The sequence below is a fragment of the Copadichromis virginalis genome, linkage group LG12 (assembly GCF_057382275.1).
Source record: "Copadichromis virginalis isolate Kocher_CV1m ecotype Utaka linkage group LG12, C_Virginalis_male_GT1.1, whole genome shotgun sequence".
Classification (NCBI taxonomy): Eukaryota; Metazoa; Chordata; class Actinopteri; order Cichliformes; family Cichlidae; genus Copadichromis; species Copadichromis virginalis.
Window position 1 is genome coordinate 39135154 of NC_140629.1, and position 21613 is coordinate 39156766.

General features: G+C 45.4%; 2 protein-coding genes across 4 annotated transcripts; both read left to right on the forward strand.

Moving 5' to 3' along the window:
* Positions 1–767: 767 nt before the first annotated feature.
* On the forward strand, positions 768–9946 carry fbp1a (fructose-1,6-bisphosphatase 1a). 3 transcript variants are annotated; one of them, XM_085476502.1, is made up of 8 exons: positions 768–860; positions 3939–4040; positions 6478–6640; positions 7098–7190; positions 7403–7543; positions 7645–7782; positions 7953–8072; positions 9347–9946. In XM_085476502.1, exons 2-8 carry the CDS (start codon positions 4003–4005, stop codon positions 9536–9538), a joined length of 885 nt encoding a protein of 294 aa, XP_085332628.1. In that variant the 5' UTR covers positions 768–860; positions 3939–4002; the 3' UTR covers positions 9539–9946. The 3 variants fall into 3 exon arrangements, with proteins under 3 accessions (XP_085332628.1, XP_085332629.1, XP_085332627.1); XM_085476503.1 differs by lacking the exon at positions 768–860 and having other exon boundaries at positions 3937–4040; XM_085476501.1 differs by lacking the exons at positions 768–860; positions 3939–4040 and adding an exon at positions 5510–5864.
* A 635-nt stretch (positions 9947–10581) lies between these two features.
* fbp2 (fructose-1,6-bisphosphatase 2) lies at positions 10582–21569 on the forward strand. The gene is made up of 7 exons (XM_085476462.1): positions 10582–10826; positions 11834–11996; positions 13268–13360; positions 14173–14313; positions 15363–15500; positions 17855–17974; positions 21184–21569. The coding sequence occupies exons 1-7, from the start codon at positions 10654–10656 to the stop codon at positions 21367–21369; spliced, it is 1014 nt and encodes a 337-aa protein (XP_085332588.1). The 5' UTR covers positions 10582–10653; the 3' UTR covers positions 21370–21569.
* The last annotated feature ends 44 nt before the right edge of the window (positions 21570–21613 follow it).

The window sequence follows — 21613 nt, forward strand, 5'->3', positions numbered from 1 at the left end:
TGTACATCACTGTCACAACAGGGTTTGTTTTCAGTCAAAGTCTTTATGGCTTTACTACCTGGTGGGTCGGTCTGTAGTAAAAATGCCCAATTTTTTTGTCCCAGTCCAGCCCTGCAGGTTAATACTGGCAGTGTCACCATGCCAGCTGACTGTATTTTATCATCAGCCAGTGTTGTTCTTTATCAATATTACCAAAGTTTACGATAAGGCAGCATAGAAAGTATTTACTTGCTTTCAGGTTTCATTCAAATGTTAGTCTTTTCAGTTGTTTCCCCACTTTTTTCCTGTTTCAAAATCAAACACCAGTTTGTGAGAAGATTATCTTCTTTTTTTAACAGGCAGATAAAGTTTTGCATTGGCATTGGCTAATTTGTCAATTGTTTGTTACAAATGTTCGTATTTTAATTTTCAAAAATGTTTTTGCCCAAAACATATGTGCACTATATGTCAGTAAAAATACTATGCAAATATTGATGTCCTTGAATGCTGAGTAAACACTGACAAAGCACTGATTGTATCTCTTGTACTTTATCAACGCAGTATCTAAAAACTTTGCACCGTAGTGGTTAAAATCTCATTCTAATAAGAGTTAAAAGTGCATTTGGTTATTAGGTTTATAGGATTATTGAATTATGGTTAAGGGTTGGTAGAATTTTTTTTTTAAACATTATCTGCCAATTAAATCTGCCACCCTTCTCCAAATCTGTGCCCCTACCTGGCCCCCCCAACAAAAATTTTCTAGACACGCCACTGAGTTAGAGGCACAGGTGTTGCTTTACCTGCGCACAGGGCTCGGCCTACTTACACTAGCTGAGTCACGAAGAGCAAACAGCGCGCTCCGGACTCACCTTAAAACTCAGGTAAACGTGTAGGTTAATGCAGTTAGCACGTCGTTTGCTAACCAGTGTCTACACGTTGTGTCGTAAAACTGTGACCACACCGGGGAGAAAAAGACATGTACGTTACAAAGTTAAAGTTTTGTAGTTTTAACTTACTATAACTAACGAAGATGTTTCTCTTCCGCGATACAATATAGAGATCGGGACGATAGATGGAAGCGGTTTCAGTTGGCGCATTAATATCAAGTGTTCTTAATTGTTCTGTGTCAGATAATCTTATCGGGGCTCATTTTTTACGGTCTTTAAAATACTTACACTTTTAAATGAACCTAAATATTTAACGCAGACACACGAATACCTACATGTACATAAAAATGATCATTATTTCAAAGATACATGATGACAACAAGTTTCAGAAACGCATCCTCACTGCTTTGGACAGAGTCAGCGTCCCGCCGGAGGCTGCGTTTGCCCGACAGCGCCATCTGGTGACCAGTGGCGTTAACAGCAAAGAGATCTCCAGCTGCCTCCCTCTTCCCGCTCCACCACAACCACCCACACATGCAGGGCCTTGGAGTAGGGGTATGGCACCAGGGTGCAGAGGAGGCTACCCCCCCCCCCCGTCCCCTTCTGGCTGCCTCTGCCTCAATTTTATCCCACAACTTAGACATTCACATTACTCACACTCTCATTACACATACATATAGGATCTTGGGGGTGGGCACAATCACGGAGTCCAAATTACCATCAGGGTGTACACCCAAACCCCTGGCATCGTTGCCCACCTCTGAATTTTAAATACACGTAGACATTGAGGGCTAGCAGGAGGGACCATGCGCTTACCTGCTGCTCTCTGGCAGGTAGCTCCATGCCCTCCTGGGTTTTAATTGCACCTTAGAACACACATGCATCAACATTACAATGAGCGGGTGGAGGGAGGTTTGGAGTCTTCTCCCACCCCCATTCTCTGCGGCCTGCTGGAGCGGGGGGGCTAGGAGGAGGAGTTGGCCGTCCGACTGCGGTCTGGAGTGTGGGGCCTCCCTGCTGCTGCGGAGTCGGGGCGGTCTGCCTCCCCCCACCGCAGGGAAAAGGGAAACACCACCTGGGTCTGGGTGCAGTTCCCCCCTCCAGGGGCAAGGGTACCTAGACCCGGTTTGTAGAGTACGCTTGGGGAGTGTGATCGTGTGTACAGCGTCTCTTTTCTTTGAGTGTGGAGTGAGTGCATATGAGAGCATGAGGGTGGGAATGGATGTTTGTGTCTGTGTGTGCCTGTATGTCTGTGTCTATATGTCAGGTTGGGTATCAGACGCCACCTCTCTGGGGACACCTCAGGCCCTCCAAGGTTTGGAGGCCTATCTCCACCCACCACCACTTCCCCTGCCGGTGGCGGACTCCCTCAGACGTCGGTGCGTTGGTGGTTCTTTGTGTCTGGGGATGGGCGTCCAGGTACACACCGGCTCACTCCTTGGCGGCCGTTTATCGGGGCCTGGAGCCTGGGGCTCGCTCGGGCCCCTTCGGGGGTGGGGTGCCCCCGGCCTCTCGGCCTGGGGCTCGGTCACTCAGGCGCAGCTGGCTGCCGGCGGAGCTCACGGGCGCGTCACTGCAACTCCCCCTGGCTTCTGCTCCACGGCTGCTGAGTGAGCCCTCATCTGGGACTCTCCTCAGCTCTTACTGGGACAGTGGCGCAGCTGCCCCTCTGTTGGTCTTCCATGGTTTCTTGTGTTCTGGGGGCCTCTGGATGTCTGGAGTTTTGATCTCCTCCATACCTGCTTCACACCCTGGAGGACGGGGCTGTGGCCCCCCCACACTCCCTAGCAGATCGTTACATGGAGAAACCTTTGGAATACAAGCATGCTGATCCACACAGGTATGCACACAGGTGTTCACTGCTCGTAGACCCAAATTACACCTTTCTTGGCTGCTACTTCGAAGCACATCTGTCCTGCGTGCTGCACAACAACATTGAATATTTAGTATTTACTGCTGTTTACACTTAGCTAGATTAATGCGATGGTGTTGTGTTTAATATGTTGCTTTGTTGTTGTTTTTTGTTTTTTTTTTTGCTTGTTTTCTATTCTTCTCTCAACAGGTGATCCAGGAGATTTTTATTTTTTTTCTCCCCCCCTTTCTCACTGTCCCTCTCCCCTTCTGTTTTTCCTTTCCTTCCTCTTTCTTTCTCCCTTTCCTATCTCTCACTCATGTCTGTCCCGTCTGTAACATCTGAAAATAAAATATAATAAATAATAAAAACAAAGATCGACCAAATGGACCAAAACGGCAATGCCACGATGATCCATTTGGCAAAGTAAATCCATTGGGTATCCTTGTTGGTCTTCAGACAACAATTCTGACGGCTAAAGAACCAAATGGGACAGGCAAAAAAAACAAAAAAAAAAACAGCAAAGAGAAGCCAAACTCCCTGAATCTAATGTGGTCTGTGGAATAAACACGCAGCACTGACAGCTGACTGTTTACCTTCATTGCACATTTAAAGCCAACGTCTTTATTTTGTTTTCATTAGAGAAAACAAATGTAATTAGACCTGATATAGATCTACTATTTGAACGGCTACTGTTGGCACATCTTTGTGCGCAAAACAGTTCCTACAATAGCACAAACCACAGTTTACAAATGAGTGAGTACACGGACGTGTGTCTACACACAGAGCAATTTGGTCTCACCTAAAACTATTTCTCAAATGGTAAGTATCAAAATTTGAATAAATGCTGATAATTACGCGTCAAATGTTAATTTAATGTATATAAATCGGATCGTTTTCACCTTTAAACGCTTCCTGTGCTGCAGGACAAACGTCTAACACTATCACAGATTGTTTAAAAAAAAAAACCGCACATATGACGTCACATGTGCAAGTGTGTGCGTGTGTGTGTGCGTGTGTGTGGGGGGGGGGGGGGGGGGGCACTTTTCACGCTACCCGACCCACAAATGTAAGCTGCGTTTAAGTGCTAGTGCAGAACTGGGACATCTGGCCTTCATGGGACTCTCCTTTTTTTTTTTTTTTTTTATTAGTAAAGCCATGTTTTGTTGTGTTTTTTTTTCTCACTCTTCGACTACAAAACCTTTATCTGTCAATCACAGCCTTCATATGGAAGCCCAAGAAAGTTAACATATGGTTTAATGTGCTGCTGATGCTACCGGTTGGATGCTGGACGCAGCTGCAGGCAGGAGAACATCTCTGAAGTGAGTTCATGCTCACTAATCTATTGAATATGTGGGATATAGATATAATCCCGGTCATCTTTGATAACAGCCGACTGGCTCGGAGAGCTTAAGGACTATTAAACAGTCAGTCATAGTAGATTTTTATAAAAGTGTGTTTGCTGTTCCTGAACTGTCAGTGTTTTGTCTCATCACCAAGTAAACAGCTCAGTTAGATAAAGCCTGGAGATGGTGATGAGCTCCTAGTGTTTGTTTCCAGTTTTAAGCTTACAGAGATCATTTTTGCTTGAAGTACTTTGAGGTCACAGAGCTCGTCAGCAGTGAAGTTTACTGTATGTTACAGAGCCACGTGAGATTAAAGGCTGAAAGGTTATAAGACAGAGTGCTTCATCTGACTCTTTTCATTTCACTTAAATCAGGTAAAGCATACACAGTCTGCCCTGAGTGAAAATCAATTATTATGAGTTATATTTGTGTTGAGATTCGGTGAGTTTATTCCACTGCACTGAACTGAAAAGCAGATTTATGGGTCTGAAATGTCACCAGTGTTTCTCTGTGAAGCAACGATTCAACATACAGGTATGTTTGAGCTGTTCCCATATCTTTATCTTCTGACAGCGTGACCCCAGATACATGTTAGTACTCTGGGAAACTGTTTTGTGGAAGATCAGATTTCCTCCATGGTTTTGATTCGGTCTCTTCTAAACTACACAAACATCCTTGTGTTTCCGTGTGTGCGTGCAAACGGGCGCACATGTTGGATTTTATTGAATGTGCAGCTTCGTCACATTTTGCCTTTCTTCATCGGTTTTATTGAAACACATGATGGACAGCTTGCTTGTGTGTCTTCAGCGGTATGTGGTAAAAACGGTTTTCAGCTCCATTGCAGCATCTTCAAGTGTCACAATCGCACTGAAGTGTTCAAGAGGAAGGTGAGACTTTCTTACAATAAGGACATGACAGCATTGGAGTGACTTTTAGAAAAATCTTTCAACCTCAGCGTTAAAACACTGCAGACGTTAAAACTGTTCTAACTGGAAGCTCATCGTACCACATACTGGACATGAGCACTACTGTCTCTGCACTGGCTTGTTTTAGCCTCTTCGCCCTGACTTACAGCATGTTGTACAGTTTCATGTTTGCATGAAGCATTTTCATTTGACTCGGTGTTTTCTGCATGCTGGAGTTTCAGGAGTTCAGATCCTCACTCCCACGCTTCTGTTCGACCTGATGGTTTTATGACTCCAGCTGATTTGCACAAGTTATGAAATGAGGTATGAAATGAGCATGCGAGCGTCTCTGGAGCCATTAATCTTTCCAAAGAGAAAATCCAGGGCAACGCGCTGAAAAGTTCGTGTGCGCAAGAGGAATGTAAACGCTGACTATCGTGCGCAGAAACAATGCGTGTCCGCACTCCTCGTATCTGTGTCGGGCTGTCGCTCTCAGGGAACAAAAGTCTGGACTCGGGCTTGTGCAGCTCTCTTTGTTCTGCTCACATCCTTGTGTTTGTAACACTATCGTGTCATCGCTGCAGCGCTCAGTGTGCACAGCGGGGCCACACCTCTCCGCTACATACACTCCCCCCACGGCTGTCCACGCGCAGTTCCGCGTTGCTGCCGCATTTAAATCCTGCAGAGTTTCCTCAAACCCGCAGTTCCAGCGACTCACCGGCACTATGTCCGACAGCAGCACCTTCGACACCAACGTGGTCACCATGACCCGCTTCGTCATGGAGCAGGGCAGGAAGGCCAAAGGCACGGGGGAGCTGACCACGCTGCTCAACTCGCTGTGCACGGCGGTGAAGGCCATCTCCAGCGCTGTGCGCAAAGCTGGGATCGCCCACCTGTGAGTGAGCCACGTTACACACGCCGTTGGGTTTGGAAGTAGCCGTTACGGCCCTGCCAGCACTGTTCCGTACTTGAATGCAGCGCTGTGTAAAGCCCTCAGCGGCACGCAGGGCTCCAGGGTCTCTGCGCCAATCAGAAAGCGCATACCTGGAACAGACACGCCCATTTTATGAGACATGCTTCGGTCCACAGGTGGTTATTACTGGGGTACTTGTTTTTTTTTTTAACCCCGAACCAGTCGGGGAACGGGCCAGCTCCTGCTCACTTCTGCATTTGTCTTTATTTCTCCATCTCCGCTGGTTTATGTGAAGTAAGAGAACATGTTGCATGTTGTTCCTGCAGAACTGCGTCTCAGAGGAGTAACGAGTGTTTCAGAAGTGCAGCGTCACGCTTCTGTTACTCTTATTTATCCAGTCTGATGGAAACAAGGAAGTCTCTGTCATTTAATTCCACACAAAGACGTCTTTGTTCAGTATCCAGAGCAGCCGCAAGTAGTCCCAGCAGTTTCACTCAGGCAGGCTTACTGCTTTGTTACTACCTGGTGTGTGTGTGTGTGTGTGTGTGTGTGTGTGTGTGAACTTTTCACGCTCACTTGTTTTTGCTTTTTTCAGTTACGGCATCGCCGGCAGCACCAATGTGACGGGCGATCAGGTGAAGAAGCTGGACATCCTGTCCAACGATCTGGTCATCAACATGCTCAAGTCATCGTTCAGCTCCTGCGTGCTGGTGTCTGAAGAGAATGACAAAGCCATCATAGTGGAGCCAGACAGGAGGGTAAGTGTGAGACCAGGTGAGATATTTGAGACTTTGAGCCTAACCGGGTTTAACGCTCCAGGTTCCTCTAAGAACCCACCGAGCCTGAAAAACCTGATCTTATTTGTGTGGGACGTTTTCTGAAAACTGAGACGGATCATTCAGATATTTCTAAGTTGACCTTTTTAAAAGTTCCTTTAACAGTGAATTCCACATCATCCGAGTGTAACGTCCAGGGGAAATCTGCTTTGTAAAACCTTTGGAGCAAACTCAGAAACCAACTATTTTCTATGACATCTGACAGTTGCATAGATACAGTCAGATTCGGTGATCATCAGGTGATCAGTGAAATTAGATAAGGCCTCAGATTCGCTGCCCGGAGGCGTTTCAAGGCAGCTGTTGAGACGCCTCTTTGTAGAAGTAACTCTCTTGTATATAACACGTCACATATTCACTGCATGTTTTTCTACTTCTTCAGGGGAAATACATCGTGTGCTTTGATCCTTTGGACGGCTCCTCCAACATCGACTGTCTCGTCTCCATTGGCACCATCTTTGCCATTTACAAAAAGGTACTAGCACAGGGTTAAGAGCTTATGATGAAACTGGTTTGTTCTTGATTTAAAAACTTAAAGTGTTGGCAAACTGTTTGTATTGGATTTTACAGCTGCATCACTTGTAGATGTTTAAAGCAGGGACTAAACTGATTTTAATGCAAACGCTCCACTGATGTCGAATCAGGCAACAGAATCAATAATGACACGACTGATGCCGTTTCCCTCAGACCACAGATGATGAGCCCTGTGAGAAGGACGCTCTGCAGCCCGGCAGGAACCTCGTGGCAGCGGGCTACGCCCTCTACGGCAGCGCCGCCATGGTAGTGCTCTCCACCGGCCAGGGAGTCAACTGCTTCATGCTCGACCCGGTTAGCGCTCTTTTGAAGGTTTCGCGTGTTCCACATAGAAAAGCTGCAAACTGATTTTATCTACAAACATGTTTTTGTTGTTACTGCTTTTTGCTCTTTAGGCGATCGGGGAGTTCATACTGGTCGAGCGGGATGTGAAGATGAAGAAACGAGGGAAGATTTACAGCTTGAATGAAGGTTATGCAAAGTACTTTGACCCTGCTGTCACAGAGTACCTGCAGAACAAGAAGTTCCCTCAGGTAACGCAGGTGTCCAGACATGTTTGTCTCCAGGGGGAAATTTATACATTCCAGCAGTATCCACAAACATGCTGGATATACAATAAACACTAAATACTAATAGTGCACACTGATGTATTTTTACCGTAGACCTCGTCACTCAGCAGATGTTGTTTTTGACGCCCCTGTAGGACGGCAGTGAGCCCTATGGCTCCCGCTACATTGGCTCTATGGTGGCAGATGTGCACAGAACGCTGATGTATGGAGGGATCTTTTTATACCCAGGAAATACGAAAAGCCCCAAGGGAAAGGTAAGGTCCTGCAGCTGTATGTAAAAGATGGATGCAGTGTAGGCGTCCGTGACATCAATGCTGTAGCACCTTAAAAAAAACTTGGAAAACGTGTCAAAACTTGAGTTCCTCGATTGGCCCCTCAAGGCTGGGATCAAAATCAGCTCAGTTCCCACAGATGATTACAAATGATTACAAGCAGAACTAATGTCTACAGTGTTTTTGTGCAGGTACATAGATGGTTTGGGGTCGATAGTTTGTCACTCAGCTGCAGGTAGAATATAGGTTTTTAAACTCACCCACTCTGGTAAAGTTTAAAGTCCAGTTAGCTGAGCGACGGGTTTGCTGTCCGCCTTCACAGATTTGAAGTGTTGGTGCTGTCGGTGCTTTTTGGAGCATTTCTATTTGAATTATCTGACAGAAACTTTGACCTGCTGTGAGTTACAGATCATTCCACAGCATGTCTTTATCCTGTCTTCCTTCTCTCACCCCAACCAATCACAGCAGATGGCCCCGCCCCTCCCTGAGCCTGGTTCTGCTGGAGGTTTCTTCCTGTTAAAAGGGAGTTTTTCCTTCCCACTGTCGCCTAAGTGCTTGTTCATAGCACTTAACAATCATATGATTGTTGGGTTTTTCTCTGTATGTATTATTGTAGGGTCGACTTTACAATATAAAGCACCTTGAGGCAACTGTTGAATTTGGCGCTGTATAAATAAAACTGAATAGAATTGATTTCCAGTAGTTTGTGCTTCGGTTACGTTGGTTTAAATGAGCATTTCAGTCTGTTACTTTGCACTAACTGGCAGGTATTATTTATGGCTGATGAAATCAGCTTGCTCACTTTGACATTCTGGTTCCTGGTTCTGAAAAGTGAAGCCGGTACAGCCAGAGGTCTGCAGGAAAACGCCCCCCTGACCTGAGCTGGCTGCTAGTTTGACTCATACTGGAGAAAAACCATTTTGTAAACTTTGGTCATTCAGGAGGATTCAGCAGCTCCTCTGTAACGGTGCCTAAAACCAAAAAACACATCTGACAGTTTAAATGTGATATATATATGAAATTACACCAAAAGGCCTGTTTATGAACTATTGTAGCAGACTGTCGATTACATTTAAAGCACAAAAAGAAGATCTTTACATGAACAGGAGGAATGATCTCTTCTAGAAAATCCTGGTCCAGTGTTCATTTGTGACTTCTCAATTTTTTTCCTTCAAGCACTAAAATGCTGAACGAGCCTGTGAGTTTTCCAGACTTTCTCATGAGCACTTACACCTTCCCTCCCCTCTCGCTCAAAGCTGCGCCTGCTGTACGAATGCAACCCCATGGCCTTCATCATGGAGCAGGCAGGCGGCATGGCCTCCACGGGCTTCGAGAACATCCTGGACATCCAGCCTGAGAGCATCCACCAAAGAGCTCCTGTGGCTATGGGCTCCAGCGAGGACGTGCTGGAGTACATCGCCATCTGCCAGAAACACGCCAAGAAGTGAGACCGCACGGGACTCACACAGCGGTCCTCCTGTTGGGATGCACGTTACCGCCTCTGTAATGATGGTTTTTATGTAAAAATGGGTTTTAAAGACCAAAAATGTGAAGAGATTTGGAGGCACGGTGTTTTCATGCCACGTTAGCGCTCCCATTTTTAAGCGGTGCTTCATAAGTTCACATACTGCTAAACAAAAGCTACCAAAGACCAAAAATGTGCCAAAACACACAAACGCACTTCAGTCTGAGACCTTTGCTCCTCAGTTTACCTCCAGTTGTGCCTTAAATCAAAGACACATTCCAGATGTGCAAAAGACCAAAAACAGCCTCTTTGCAACCAAACGTGATTCTTTTATTATGTGAAATAACAGCTGTTTGGAACAATGAAGTCTCTCAATAAATGATAAGAACGAGTGAGTGTTTGATCATTTCAGACGTGTGTCATCATCTCACAGTTATTCAGTTTGTGTCCCTCGATAATATCTTGAAATCTTCAAGTTAGAGGCTAAAGTTCAAAGATACTTATTTCAGTGGAGTCGACCTTTAAGCCGGGGTCAGCTGAAGCTCAGAGAGCCGACTGACATTTAAAGCTCACTTGATCTGCTGTTGTGCTAAAACACGGCTGCAGAATCGAATCTGTGTCCCCGAGCCTGTAACACAAAGACACACAACATCAAACTGAAACAAATACTTCAGCTTCTTTTTGTAGCAGCTGAAGTGTCTTAAACCTTAACCTCGAAGTCAGCCGTGATTATTTTTGACTGTAAACCTGGATGCATGTTTAGAATCTGCTGCAGACCTGCTGTCAGGTTCATGTGAGGTTAAACGTCCCAAAGAGCTGCCAGGTCACCCCAGCCTCGGGCGCCTGTTGTCAAACAGCCTGTAAACCTGTTGCCTAAATGAATTAAAGAGCTGATAAAAGTGTTGTGCAGGATTAAAGCGTGCCAGTCTGCAGCTGACACCCGACACCACCTACACACCCGCTCTTCCATTTGGCTGCGCTCACAAATAGATCAGCTCAGCTTCACAGTTCTGGGCACGTAAAGGACGAGGCTCATAATGAGGAGGCTCAGTCGTAGCTTGCTGCCCAGCAGGAAGGACAGAAGAACCAGGATCCGGCATGTCGGACCAGTCGGCGTTTGAGACGGACGTATGGACCCTGACCCGGTTTGTCATCGAGACGGGGCGCCAGGCTAAAGGGGCGACGGGTGAGCTGACCCAGCTCATCAACGCCATGCTGACGGCCATCAAAGCAATTTCATCTGCTGTGCGTAAGGCAGGCTTGGCCCACCTGTGAGTATCACCTACGTACAGAGACAGTTCAGCATGTGGGGACAAAGCTGTGCGTGAACTTTGCTGTTGGAGGTCGGCCTCCGTCACAGAGCTGGTGGAGCGACTGGCTGTTTGTGTTCAGTGTAGGAGCCGTCACAGATAAATCTCCTCTGATTTCAACACTGCACAATAAGAATGAACGGAGGCTTTGTGCTGGATAAAGGTCGCACCGCTGCAGTCAAAGCAGCACACACAGCTTTGTGTGATTTCAACACTCTAATCGTGACTTTAATAAAAGATGGTGCAGTGAAAGGACGGAGCTGTGCGCATTGTTAAAATTCTTTAAGGGCAGGGGTGTCAAACACGCGGCTCCGGGGCCAAAACAAGCCCATCTGAGGGTCCGAGTTGGTCCGCTTCACGACTGAAGTGTGAACAGAGCAGCGATATTAAGATCTGGACAAATGGCTCAAATCATAAAAGCATAAAATGATTTAGTGTGAAGTCACAGATCTGCTGGTCCGACCGACTGGAAACATTTACCACATTTAATTAAACAAAGCTCGTTTTTCTGAAGACATGTCATCATCATTTTTCATTGGATATCTTAATAAAAAGTGTCCATGTATGTCACATTGTGCAGGAGTGTCAGTGGTGCAGCCCGCCTCAGGTCAATGTGGGGTCGCAGGCGTGACCCTGACAGCCCGCTTTACAGTTTAGTGTGTCTGGTTTGTTTAAAGCTGCAGGCGGAGCTCGTGAGGATCCCAAAGCACCGCCTGCTGACATCGTGCCCGCCCGTGAAGAAAGCATCATCATCAGAGAGCTTACATAACCAATCACAGCTCAGTGAATGGAGTTCGCTTCACACGTGATCTCCAGTTGAAGAAACCACTGTGGGGGAAAATGCAATAATGAATTTTTCTGTGACTAACTGAATTTCTCTGCTCAGCCGGATGTGAGCAGGTTTGCTCTCAGTCAGGTGTCCTGTGTGTGGGCGTGGCTAACGTGTGGCTGCTGATTGGTCCGTGCAGGCAGGGTCTGGCGGGCGCTGTGAACGTGACGGGGGACGACGTGAAGAAGCTGGACGTGCTGTCGAACGACCTGGTCATCAACATGCTGCAGGCCTCCTACAGCACCTGCTGCATGGTGTCTGAGGAGAACAAGGAGCTCATCGTCACCCCCCAGGAGAAGAGGGTAAGCAGCCACCTCACAGCCAGGTGTCTCTGTTCCACCCTCACAGGTGAGTCCATCTTTATCCTCTGATGAATCACATCTGTGGTGATGGGCGTGACCTCGTCCAGTCAGTCAGGACTGGTGTGACACCTCACCACATCTAAGCCGGGGAGATCCAGCTCAGTATGAAGAGAAGATTTTGCACAACGAGGAGCCGAGCTGTGGAGCATCGAGCTACTTTACAAGCTTCAAGGTTTTCTTTTAATTTGTCACCATTTTAAACCAGACAGTCGGTCCGTGTCTCATAATCACAGCACTCAGATTAAATTCAGTCAGCACAATACAGCTTTGTGCTGTTAGCTTAAAACTCAGTCAGATTTCTCACACTTGAATTGATTTATTATGGCAGAAGAATTCAGTTAGAGTATGAAATTTAAGGTTGAGGAGTAGTTGTACCGGCGGATGTCCACAGTCTGGAGTTACAGAGAAAAAAGAAATGTTCCTTTGTGCACAGATTTATGGCTCTAACTGTATTAATCACCCACAACATCGCAGGTGGACGAGTGAAATCTGGGATCTGGATGTTTGAATGACGTCATGCATGTTCTGTCTAAGGAGCTCGGAGACAAGCCCTGTGGGAGTGTCCCCACGAGGGTCATGGACCCCCTATTGATCCTCTACCTAACTGTACGAGCCACAGTGTGAAAACGGGTGTAGGTCACAATCAGCCAAGGTTGCAGGTGAAGCCCAGCCCCAGGCCCAGGATGTGAGTGGGCGTTCAGGCGTCTGGGAACGATCTCAAAACTGGATTATAGATGACAGACGGTTGGTGTCATAAGCCCCGCCCTCTGTTCACAGATGGCGTTCACAGTGGACATAGATGCTTCTTTCACTCCTCTTTCAAACCATCTGTCTTCTCTGTCCAACATGTGAACATTGGCATCCTCAAGAGTGACCTTTGACCTTTAGATGCAGGTGGATGGCCGTGTTCTGTACTAATCGCTCACCGGCTCCAGTGGTGAGCGAGTCATGTGATCAAATATGTGGGACGTGTTGGTTCTTTCAGTGGCTGTAGTGACGCATTAATACAGCACACTGAGTGATAAACACGTTATTCTGAAATAATATGATTCCAGTCTAACAACCGACACTTTGTTTATTTCCTGTTTACTTCCCGTCTCTGCCCCTCACCCCCAGCACTGGTTTTAGATGGCTGCATGACTCATTCACTTTTATTTGGAATTAATTTATTATTATCGTCATATTTCATTATTTAGTGTGTTTCTCCACAGGGGAAGTATGTGGTCTGCTTCGACCCTCTGGACGGCTCCAGTAACATCGACTGCTTGGCGTCCATCGGCACCATATTCGCCATCTACAAACGGGTGAGTCTGAGCTCAGAGTCTCGCCGAATCATCTGCATCACAAACATTTTGCTCCCGAGTCAAGGAAAACAGCCAAATCCTGGTACTGAATGAAGTCACAAGTATTTCAAACCATCAACAGTAAAATATCTGAGTACATTTACTGTGATTACTTTAAATATATTTTCATTATACAGCTTTTGTGCTATTAAGTTACTTATTAGTTACTTGGGTAAACAGTCGCGCATCAATGATGCTGTGCAGTAATAACAGGACACACAGTGTCCACACTGATTTTATTCCTATTTAAATATTAAGATTTCCTGCTTCTCCCACCACACGCCTTTTTATCGATCACTCCGCTACCACGTTTTTCAAAATCCAGGAAATGTTCTCATACTGTGAAGCTGCCGTCTGTAACAGAACCATCTATGTTGCTCAAACACACCTCGAGTCTTTAAAGGCTTCTGGGATTTTCAGAAACTTCAGATTTCTGCAGGGTCGAGGTGCAGTGACATCCTGCAGACACAAGAGGGCGCTGCTGCCCAGCTAAACCTGGCTTCTGAGCGCTTCTGATTATTTACAGCTGCAGCCTGCTGAGCTTTTTCAACATTGCACAACACCCAGACAGGCCTGCGTGAGGTTTATACCATGAACCCTGGTGTGATTCATCCACATGTTTTATTCTGAAATGAGAAAAACGTTAATCTGATGTCAGTTTGTGAGTTTTTGGTTGGATGCTACAGTCTTTGTCCACTGAGGCACTCAGTCTGTGAGCAGTTTGCAGATAATCTCTCAGGTCTGCTGTTGTTTTTCCCTGCTGTGATGTTCAGATCTCAGAGGGGGAGCCCACCGAGAAAGACGCCCTGCAGCAGGGCAACAACATCGTGTGCGCTGGCTACGCCCTCTATGGCAGCGCCACCCTGGTGGCCCTCAGCACAGGCGCCGGGGTCAACTTCTTCACGCTCGATCCTGTGAGTACTGCGGTCACAGGTTTCCACACCTCCACAGAGCGCCACGTGACGTTACCTGAAGGGCCCTTTTCTCTCATGGCTCCTTGTGTCAGTGATAATCTCATTAACTCGTGGTTAATCCCTCACAGTCGTGCTTTTCCCGTTTCTCTGGTTTATTGTTTCTGCCGAAGAAAGCAGACACGATGCTGTCAGTCATCCCTCGTGAGGCACATCTGCACAGTGGAATCACAGGACTGTAGACACACGTCAATCCTTTTAGCTTTGCCACAATGTTTCTGGCACCTCATCTCTGATTAAATCAGTTTTCATCATCTCACTCGTGTCACATTCTAGGTTTCAAAGGTAAAAAGAGTCTAAACAAAGATCACGTACACATCTTCTCATCATTTTTCAGCATCTTGGGTCTTCTTGTCTCAAATATGCAAATTTCCTGATGCTTCCTGTTTTACTTCCTGTCTGTCTGAGTGTTTTTATTCCTCTCACCTGATGCTTCCTGTTTCTCGTTCTTCAGTGAGCGCACGAGTCCCGTCTCCCTCTCTCTGTTTTCCTTCCTGTGAGTTTTCCTGTTTCAGCCTGCGTCCTTCATCACGTCCTGCTTTGTGTTTTTGTCTTTTGTTGTTTAGTGAACAACTTTGATTAATCAGCTTTTCAATAAACTTCACTTTTTCTTTGATATTGAGTTTTTTTGGTCTTTAAAAACATTTTGATCAGCCTTTTTAAAAAGCAGGTTTAGTTATGATATCGTTGAAGAAATGAGTCTCGATGCAAACAGAAATGTAGGAAAAAGAATTTAGTCCAGAAACCTCCGGAGGTCTCGACAGCTGGAGAGAGTAATGTTGTATCATCAGTGTTTACAGTCGTGTGTAATGCGGCACCTTGACTTTGTAATTTAAACACCTGAACTCTTCGACCTGAGGATTTTGCTCTTAAAGGAAGGCACTGGCTAACATCTGGATTTGACCCTTTGGCGCTGGTTCACTTCTGCTGATGTTTTTCTATCCTGATCATTTCTATTGTTTCCACTGAACGTCTAACTGTTTTCTTATCAGGGCGTCGGCGAGTTCATCCTGACTGAAAGGAGCGTGAGGATCAAGCCCAAGGGGAAGATCTACAGTCTGAACGAGGGCTACGCCAAGTACTTCCACCCCTCCATCAATGAATACCTCAAACACAAGAAGTACCCCGAGGTAAGAGCGCGCACGGCGTCCCACTTACTTAGAGCGCGTTGATGGTTTTAAATGTGATACCTTTAACTGAAGCTGCAGTAGAAATGCGAGCTATCGACCCACAGCGCATCTGTTCAGGTCTGCCGGCTCAAAGCTGAATCTAACACTCCTGCAGCCACAGTTCACACACAAGCAGCTGCTCGCACTCGTCATGTGAGTCCTGACGAAGCATCCGCAGGGCTAGAACACATTTACAGACTCACAGGCACAGAGAACATGTTTGTTGGTCAGTCTAGTGTTATGGTACGTGTATACTTCACTGTTAGACTTGCTCAATAAAACCATTTCATTTGCTTGTTGGAGAAATTACTTCAACCCTATATGCACATGCAGTGCATTCTGGGTGATTTACAGTAAAAGACTCTCAATGCATTTGTGTAGCGAGAGCAGGTAGAGGTTACCTATGCCCTGAAACATGTGACGGGCAGTCAGCAGAGCGTGACCGGTCGGTCAGGCTGTAGGAAGGAGTGGCGGCTCGGTCAGCTGAGCTGCAGGATGGTGAAACAGCTAATGTGAGTGCACATCCTGTTCCTCAGGAAACTGCAGCAGCTTCTCAACTGGAAACTCTGCCTGCACACGCACACTCAGCACTTTGTGAAGCCTGCGCTTGTCATGAGCGTCCTCTTCATCAGCCCGGGATTCGCTGATGCTCTCGTTTTCTCATTTCAGTTTCCTTTGCCTTTGATTTTTCCTAAAAAGCAAAACAAAACCCTCCTATGTGCTTTTAGAATAACTGAAAACTCAAATTAAAAGTGGTGCATTGTGTCACGTGTGAGACATGACTCTGTCGACGCTTCGTGGGTTTGGTTTCAAACACAAAGACCAAGAAACTCCACACAGCAGCTACAGGATGACGTCTTGTCACACGAATCTGTAGGAAAACAACCTCTGTGGGATTATGTGTATTAAATGTAACGCTACCATAACAAACTAGCACTCTTACATGTTCACACAGCATAAAACACACACACACACACACACACACACACACACACTAAGGTGGGTATATTCGAGGGTGGTTTTGTGTTTTTGCAAAAGTCCATTCTGCACACGCTGCAGTTCCCATCAGGCCGAGTTTGCGTCACAGCAGATTTTCTGCTAATATCTCTTCCGTGAACACTCATTCATTCACATTACACTTCACACAGCGCATCATGAGCCAGCACAATCCGTCAGTGACCACAGAGTTACTCACACTCTGTTTCTTTATGAAACAGCAGATCTTCAGTCACGAGGTTAAAGTGAAATCAACACTTTCTGAATGCCGCGCAGGGAAGTTTTCAGTCTCTGCTCCTTTTTTAAACCCGTCAGTTTCTCACCTGCATGAAGGATCGTTTACAAATGTAACGTCTGCATTTGAAAAAGCTTTATTTGTTTACAGCGGAGCAGCCGTACAGAGTCAGGTGACCAGATTTCAACACTAAACAAAACTCGCCCTGATCACTGCTCCCAGATCAGCACCCCTGCTGCTCAGGACGTCTCTCTCAGCATTAATATGCCTCAGATCATAAATCATACGTTCACACGTCACACCCTCGATAACTTCCCCTCACTCTCTGCTCGCTGCTCTTTCTTGTGACTTCGTTATTTTATTTTAGGTAGTTTCGCTCGAGGTGGATTTTTTCCTTTTCTTTTCTTTTTGATCGTGTGTCATGTTTGGGAAGCCCTGCTTTACTTTGCACACACACACACACACACACACACACACACACCCTTATGGGATGTGACTCAGCAGGCACATGACTCTACATCATGTCGTGCCGGTCAGAACACGAACCTCGCTTGGTGGGAACTCCACACACCTTCGACTGCTCGCGTCACATGACGTCGTCACATTTTAACCTGTTAAACAACAAATTCTGAGAATAAAGTTCACTGAGAAGAATATTTAATCACAAAGTCATTTCATTCAGACGTTACTTACAGGTCAGTTTTTAAAATGCACTCGTAGTGATAAAGCTGGAGTGTTGAACTCAGGTTTGCCACGCTGAGACGCTGGTCACATGACGCTGTTGCTCTACAGCTCTTTGTTTTTAAATGGTTGTAATATCTGTAATATACAGTTATTTGACAGTGACCACAGGAAGTAGATAAACTAACGCTTTACATCCAAGAATCAGCCAACATAAAATACCAGTCACAAACTGAGAAAACTGTAAAGGTCACAGAATCTCTGGGAATGCTAATGCTAATGCTAATGGAATCTGTGTGTTTAAATTTATTTCTTAAAATAAACCAAAATGTGATGTGGAGCATAGAAAATGTGAAAGTCACATTTAGTTTAGTGACATTTAAGATGAATTTCTCTCCTGCAGGACGGCAGTTCGCCCTACGGAGCGCGATACGTGGGCTCGATGGTCTCAGACATTCACCGCACCATCGCTTACGGAGGGATCTTCATGTATCCGGCCAATGAGAAGAGCCCAAAGGGAAAGGTAACCACTGAGAAGGCTGCAGCTGTTCAATGGGGACTCGTTGTGCTTTTGAGTGGCTTTGCATGATTTACCAATCAGAATAATGCTTATTTATCTTACACGGGGCCTTGGTGTAGCAGGTGTGCCTGACATGAAAGTGATATCGACTCTCACTGACATCACGCAGAGCCCAGAAGAGGAAAAAAAGTTTTCAGAGCAGTCTGAGGTCTGAGGTTTTGGCTCTCGGGGATTTCTTGCTTATACACTGAACTCATTATCTGAATCTTTGGCTGTGTTTAGTATCAGCACGCATCAGTAACAGTGTGAAGAGCAAAGCAGGTCCCCTTTAATGGGTTCACTCCACAAAAGAAGAAACAAACGTGTGTTTCAGTTTTAAATTTGTTTTAACTCCAAAAGTTTGATTGAAGTTTTTGCTCCAAAATGAAATGACTCTGACTGTGACGTGTGACCAGACACTGCCGTGGATGTGTCCGTGGACTAATCCAAGGTTGTCCTGAGATAAATGAAGCTCAGAGGCAGCAGAGACTGGTGGTAAAGAAAACCCACAAACCTCATGTGTCAGTGTGCATCCAGGCAGCTTCCCTCTGTGAGCGCTTCGAACACAACATCTCTCATATTTCCACCATTATTTCCTGGGCAAACACGAGCTACAGCTGCTGAGCGCCAGTTTCAAAAACAGCAGCAAATAATAACTCTTAACATATGATTAATATATTATAAGATGTAAACTGAATACAGGGGAAATCACAGGCAGCAGGCAGCTGTGAACAAACCTGTGCACTGCAGTGAAGACGGGAATATGAAACTCAGACTTTCTAGTTTCAGCACATAGTCACGACCTGCTCGTTCACTGCCGGTGTTATTATTGAAATACTGACGAAGAGCATTTAAAAGTAACCTGGAAACAAAAAACTTTCACATTTTGGCCAAATTTAGGGTATTTTTTTAATGCTTAACAAAAGCACCACGTAAACTCCCAAACATGCCCCCCATCAAAAAGTTAATGTCTTTCACAAGCAGGTGTCTGAATTCTGATCTGACTGATGTATATAGCTGAATGTAACAAATACAAATATATAAAACACTAAATGGTAAATGTATTTGAATAGTGCTTTACTAGTCCCTAAGGACCCCAAAGTGCTTTACACATCCACACACTGGTGATGGCAGCTACATTGTAGCCACAGCCACCCTGGGGCGCACTGACAGAGGCAAGGCTGCCGGACACTGGCGCCACCGGGCCCTCTGACCACCACCAGTAGGCAAACATGGGATTAGTATCTTGCCCAAGGACACAACGACCGGGACTGTCCGAGCCGGGGCTCGAACCCGCAACCTTGTAACCTTCCAATTACAAGGCGAACTCCCAACTCTTGAGCCACGATCGCCCCCTTACACTAGATCAAATGCTCCAGCTGAGAGCTTTTAGTGGGGATAAAACACATGCCGTCAGCGTGCCATAGCGCTCCAATAAAGACACTCTACATGACCTTTGGAGGTGAAGTTCTGTGTGCTGGACAATCACCAGATGTGTGAATCTGCACAGCAGTTTTATTGCCCCACAAATCGAGCAAATGCACTGCGTTCTGGTTTTTCATAAGTCAGCGCTGTGGGACGGACGCCTTTCCAAAGCTCAGCTGTGAAGAAAGAGGAGAAGGCTTTCCTAAAGGTCAAGTGGCGGTTGAAAGGTCACGAATCAGAAACGGTTTATGTGGATTTGATGGACACAAGAAAAGGAAATGCAGCCACAATAAAAACTAAGAAACTACTCCACTTCCCAATTCTGAGAGAATTTTCTTCCTTTTTTCTTGTTGTCATTCTCTAATATTGCCAGGAATCAGCCCACTACATGTGAGAGTCAAAGAAACAAGCGTGTCTCAGAAACAGAATCCAGGCTTTAAGTCTGACGTCATTATTTCCGGGTCCAATCGCCACTTCAGGGCCCAAAGTCACACAAACACTGCGGCATCAATGAGAGTTAAAAACTGTCTAAATTCTTTCATCTTTAATAAAATGATCAGTGTTGCTGCTTTACCAGGTGTAACAAAGTTTAACATCCAGGCATCCATGAAAACAGGATTTATTACATTTAACAGAGTTAGAAGTTAGCAGGAAGTTAGCTCGCTAGCTTCCACCTAAACATGATATACCATGTTCTGACTGAGAGATTTCTGAAAGAACTCAAACGTACAGCTCTGCTATCACTTCCAACATAAATGAAGACAGAAAACTAAACAGCAGTGACGTTTGTAGGGTTACTGAAGTTGGGCTAGCTGGTATATAATGATGTGCTACGTGATCGCTAGCGACACAGCTACGTTAAATTCAAATCGTATTTGTCACATACACAGTACGATATGCAGTGAAATGCTTTGCTGTGACCTAAAGAAAAAAAAAAGACTATGAATAGGATAGGAAATAAATATGGAAATGAAAAAGGGTAAATTTAACTAGGAAACAATAGAATAAAATACATAAATTAAAGTTGAAATAACTGTACAACAACAAATTAGAATGAAGGGTAAATTTAACTGGAAAAGAATAAGATAAAATTTATAAATTAAAGTTGAAAATAAGATAACTGTACAACAAAATACACAATATAGAAATATAGAACAATAACAGCAGCTGAGGATAAACACAGTGAAGCTGGAGGATGAACGCTAACTTTTTCCCACTCGGTAAAAGTTAACAGGAGCTTGTTCAGGTTAAACAGATACGAAGCATTAAAACATGTTAAAAACACAACAGCCTTAATAAACATTTGGACCCGGATGCAGGGTTCATGCGTCATCACTTAGACGATAACAGATCGCGCTGGGACCTGTGCGTGTATTATGTGAGGTTATTGGTGCCTCTGATTGTTAGTCTGGGGTTCGTATCCCGTTTGTTGCGTGTCCAGAGTCCAGCACGCATTCAGCTTTTTATCCGTGATAATTAAAAACTAAACATGAACACGAGTCTGTCCTGATGATCGCCTGCGACATGTTGGTGGTCATCTGCAAACTGTAGCTACACAAAACTGGAAACGTGCTGTTGTGAGCCTCGGCTGCACTGTGAGGTGGTTATCGGTCTCAGAGTGAATATTTACCATCTTTAGAAATGATTCAGCGGTTCAGATTCCAGCTGTGACCTTTAGCTGTAAACAGCTGCGCTGATCTTTTCAATATTAACGCAAGTGTGTCCTTTTTTTCTTCTTCTCCTTGAAGCTGCGGCTGCTTTACGAGTGCAACCCCATCGCCTTCATCATCGAGCAGGCCGGTGGCCTCGCCACCACGGGCACTCAGAGGATACTGGACGTTCAGCCTGAATCGCTCCACCAGCGGGTGCCCTTTGTCGTCGGCTCACCTGATGACGTCAACGAGTACCTGTCCTTCGTCAAGAAGTTCTCATAAAGCTGCGGGAGCTTCGATTGGCTGAAGATTCTTAAAATGTGGTTTTCTCACAGTCGTGACCTGATGTTTTCTGCTTTAACGGTAACAGCTAAATATTCAGCTTAACCTTAAATAATTAGATTTATTAACTGTGACATCATGATTTATGAAAGCGCCTGTGTTGGGTCATATATGCTGCATAAAAACAAAGAAATATGACACCAGAAAGAATCCGGGTATCATTGTTTTTGACTCTTTTTTTTTT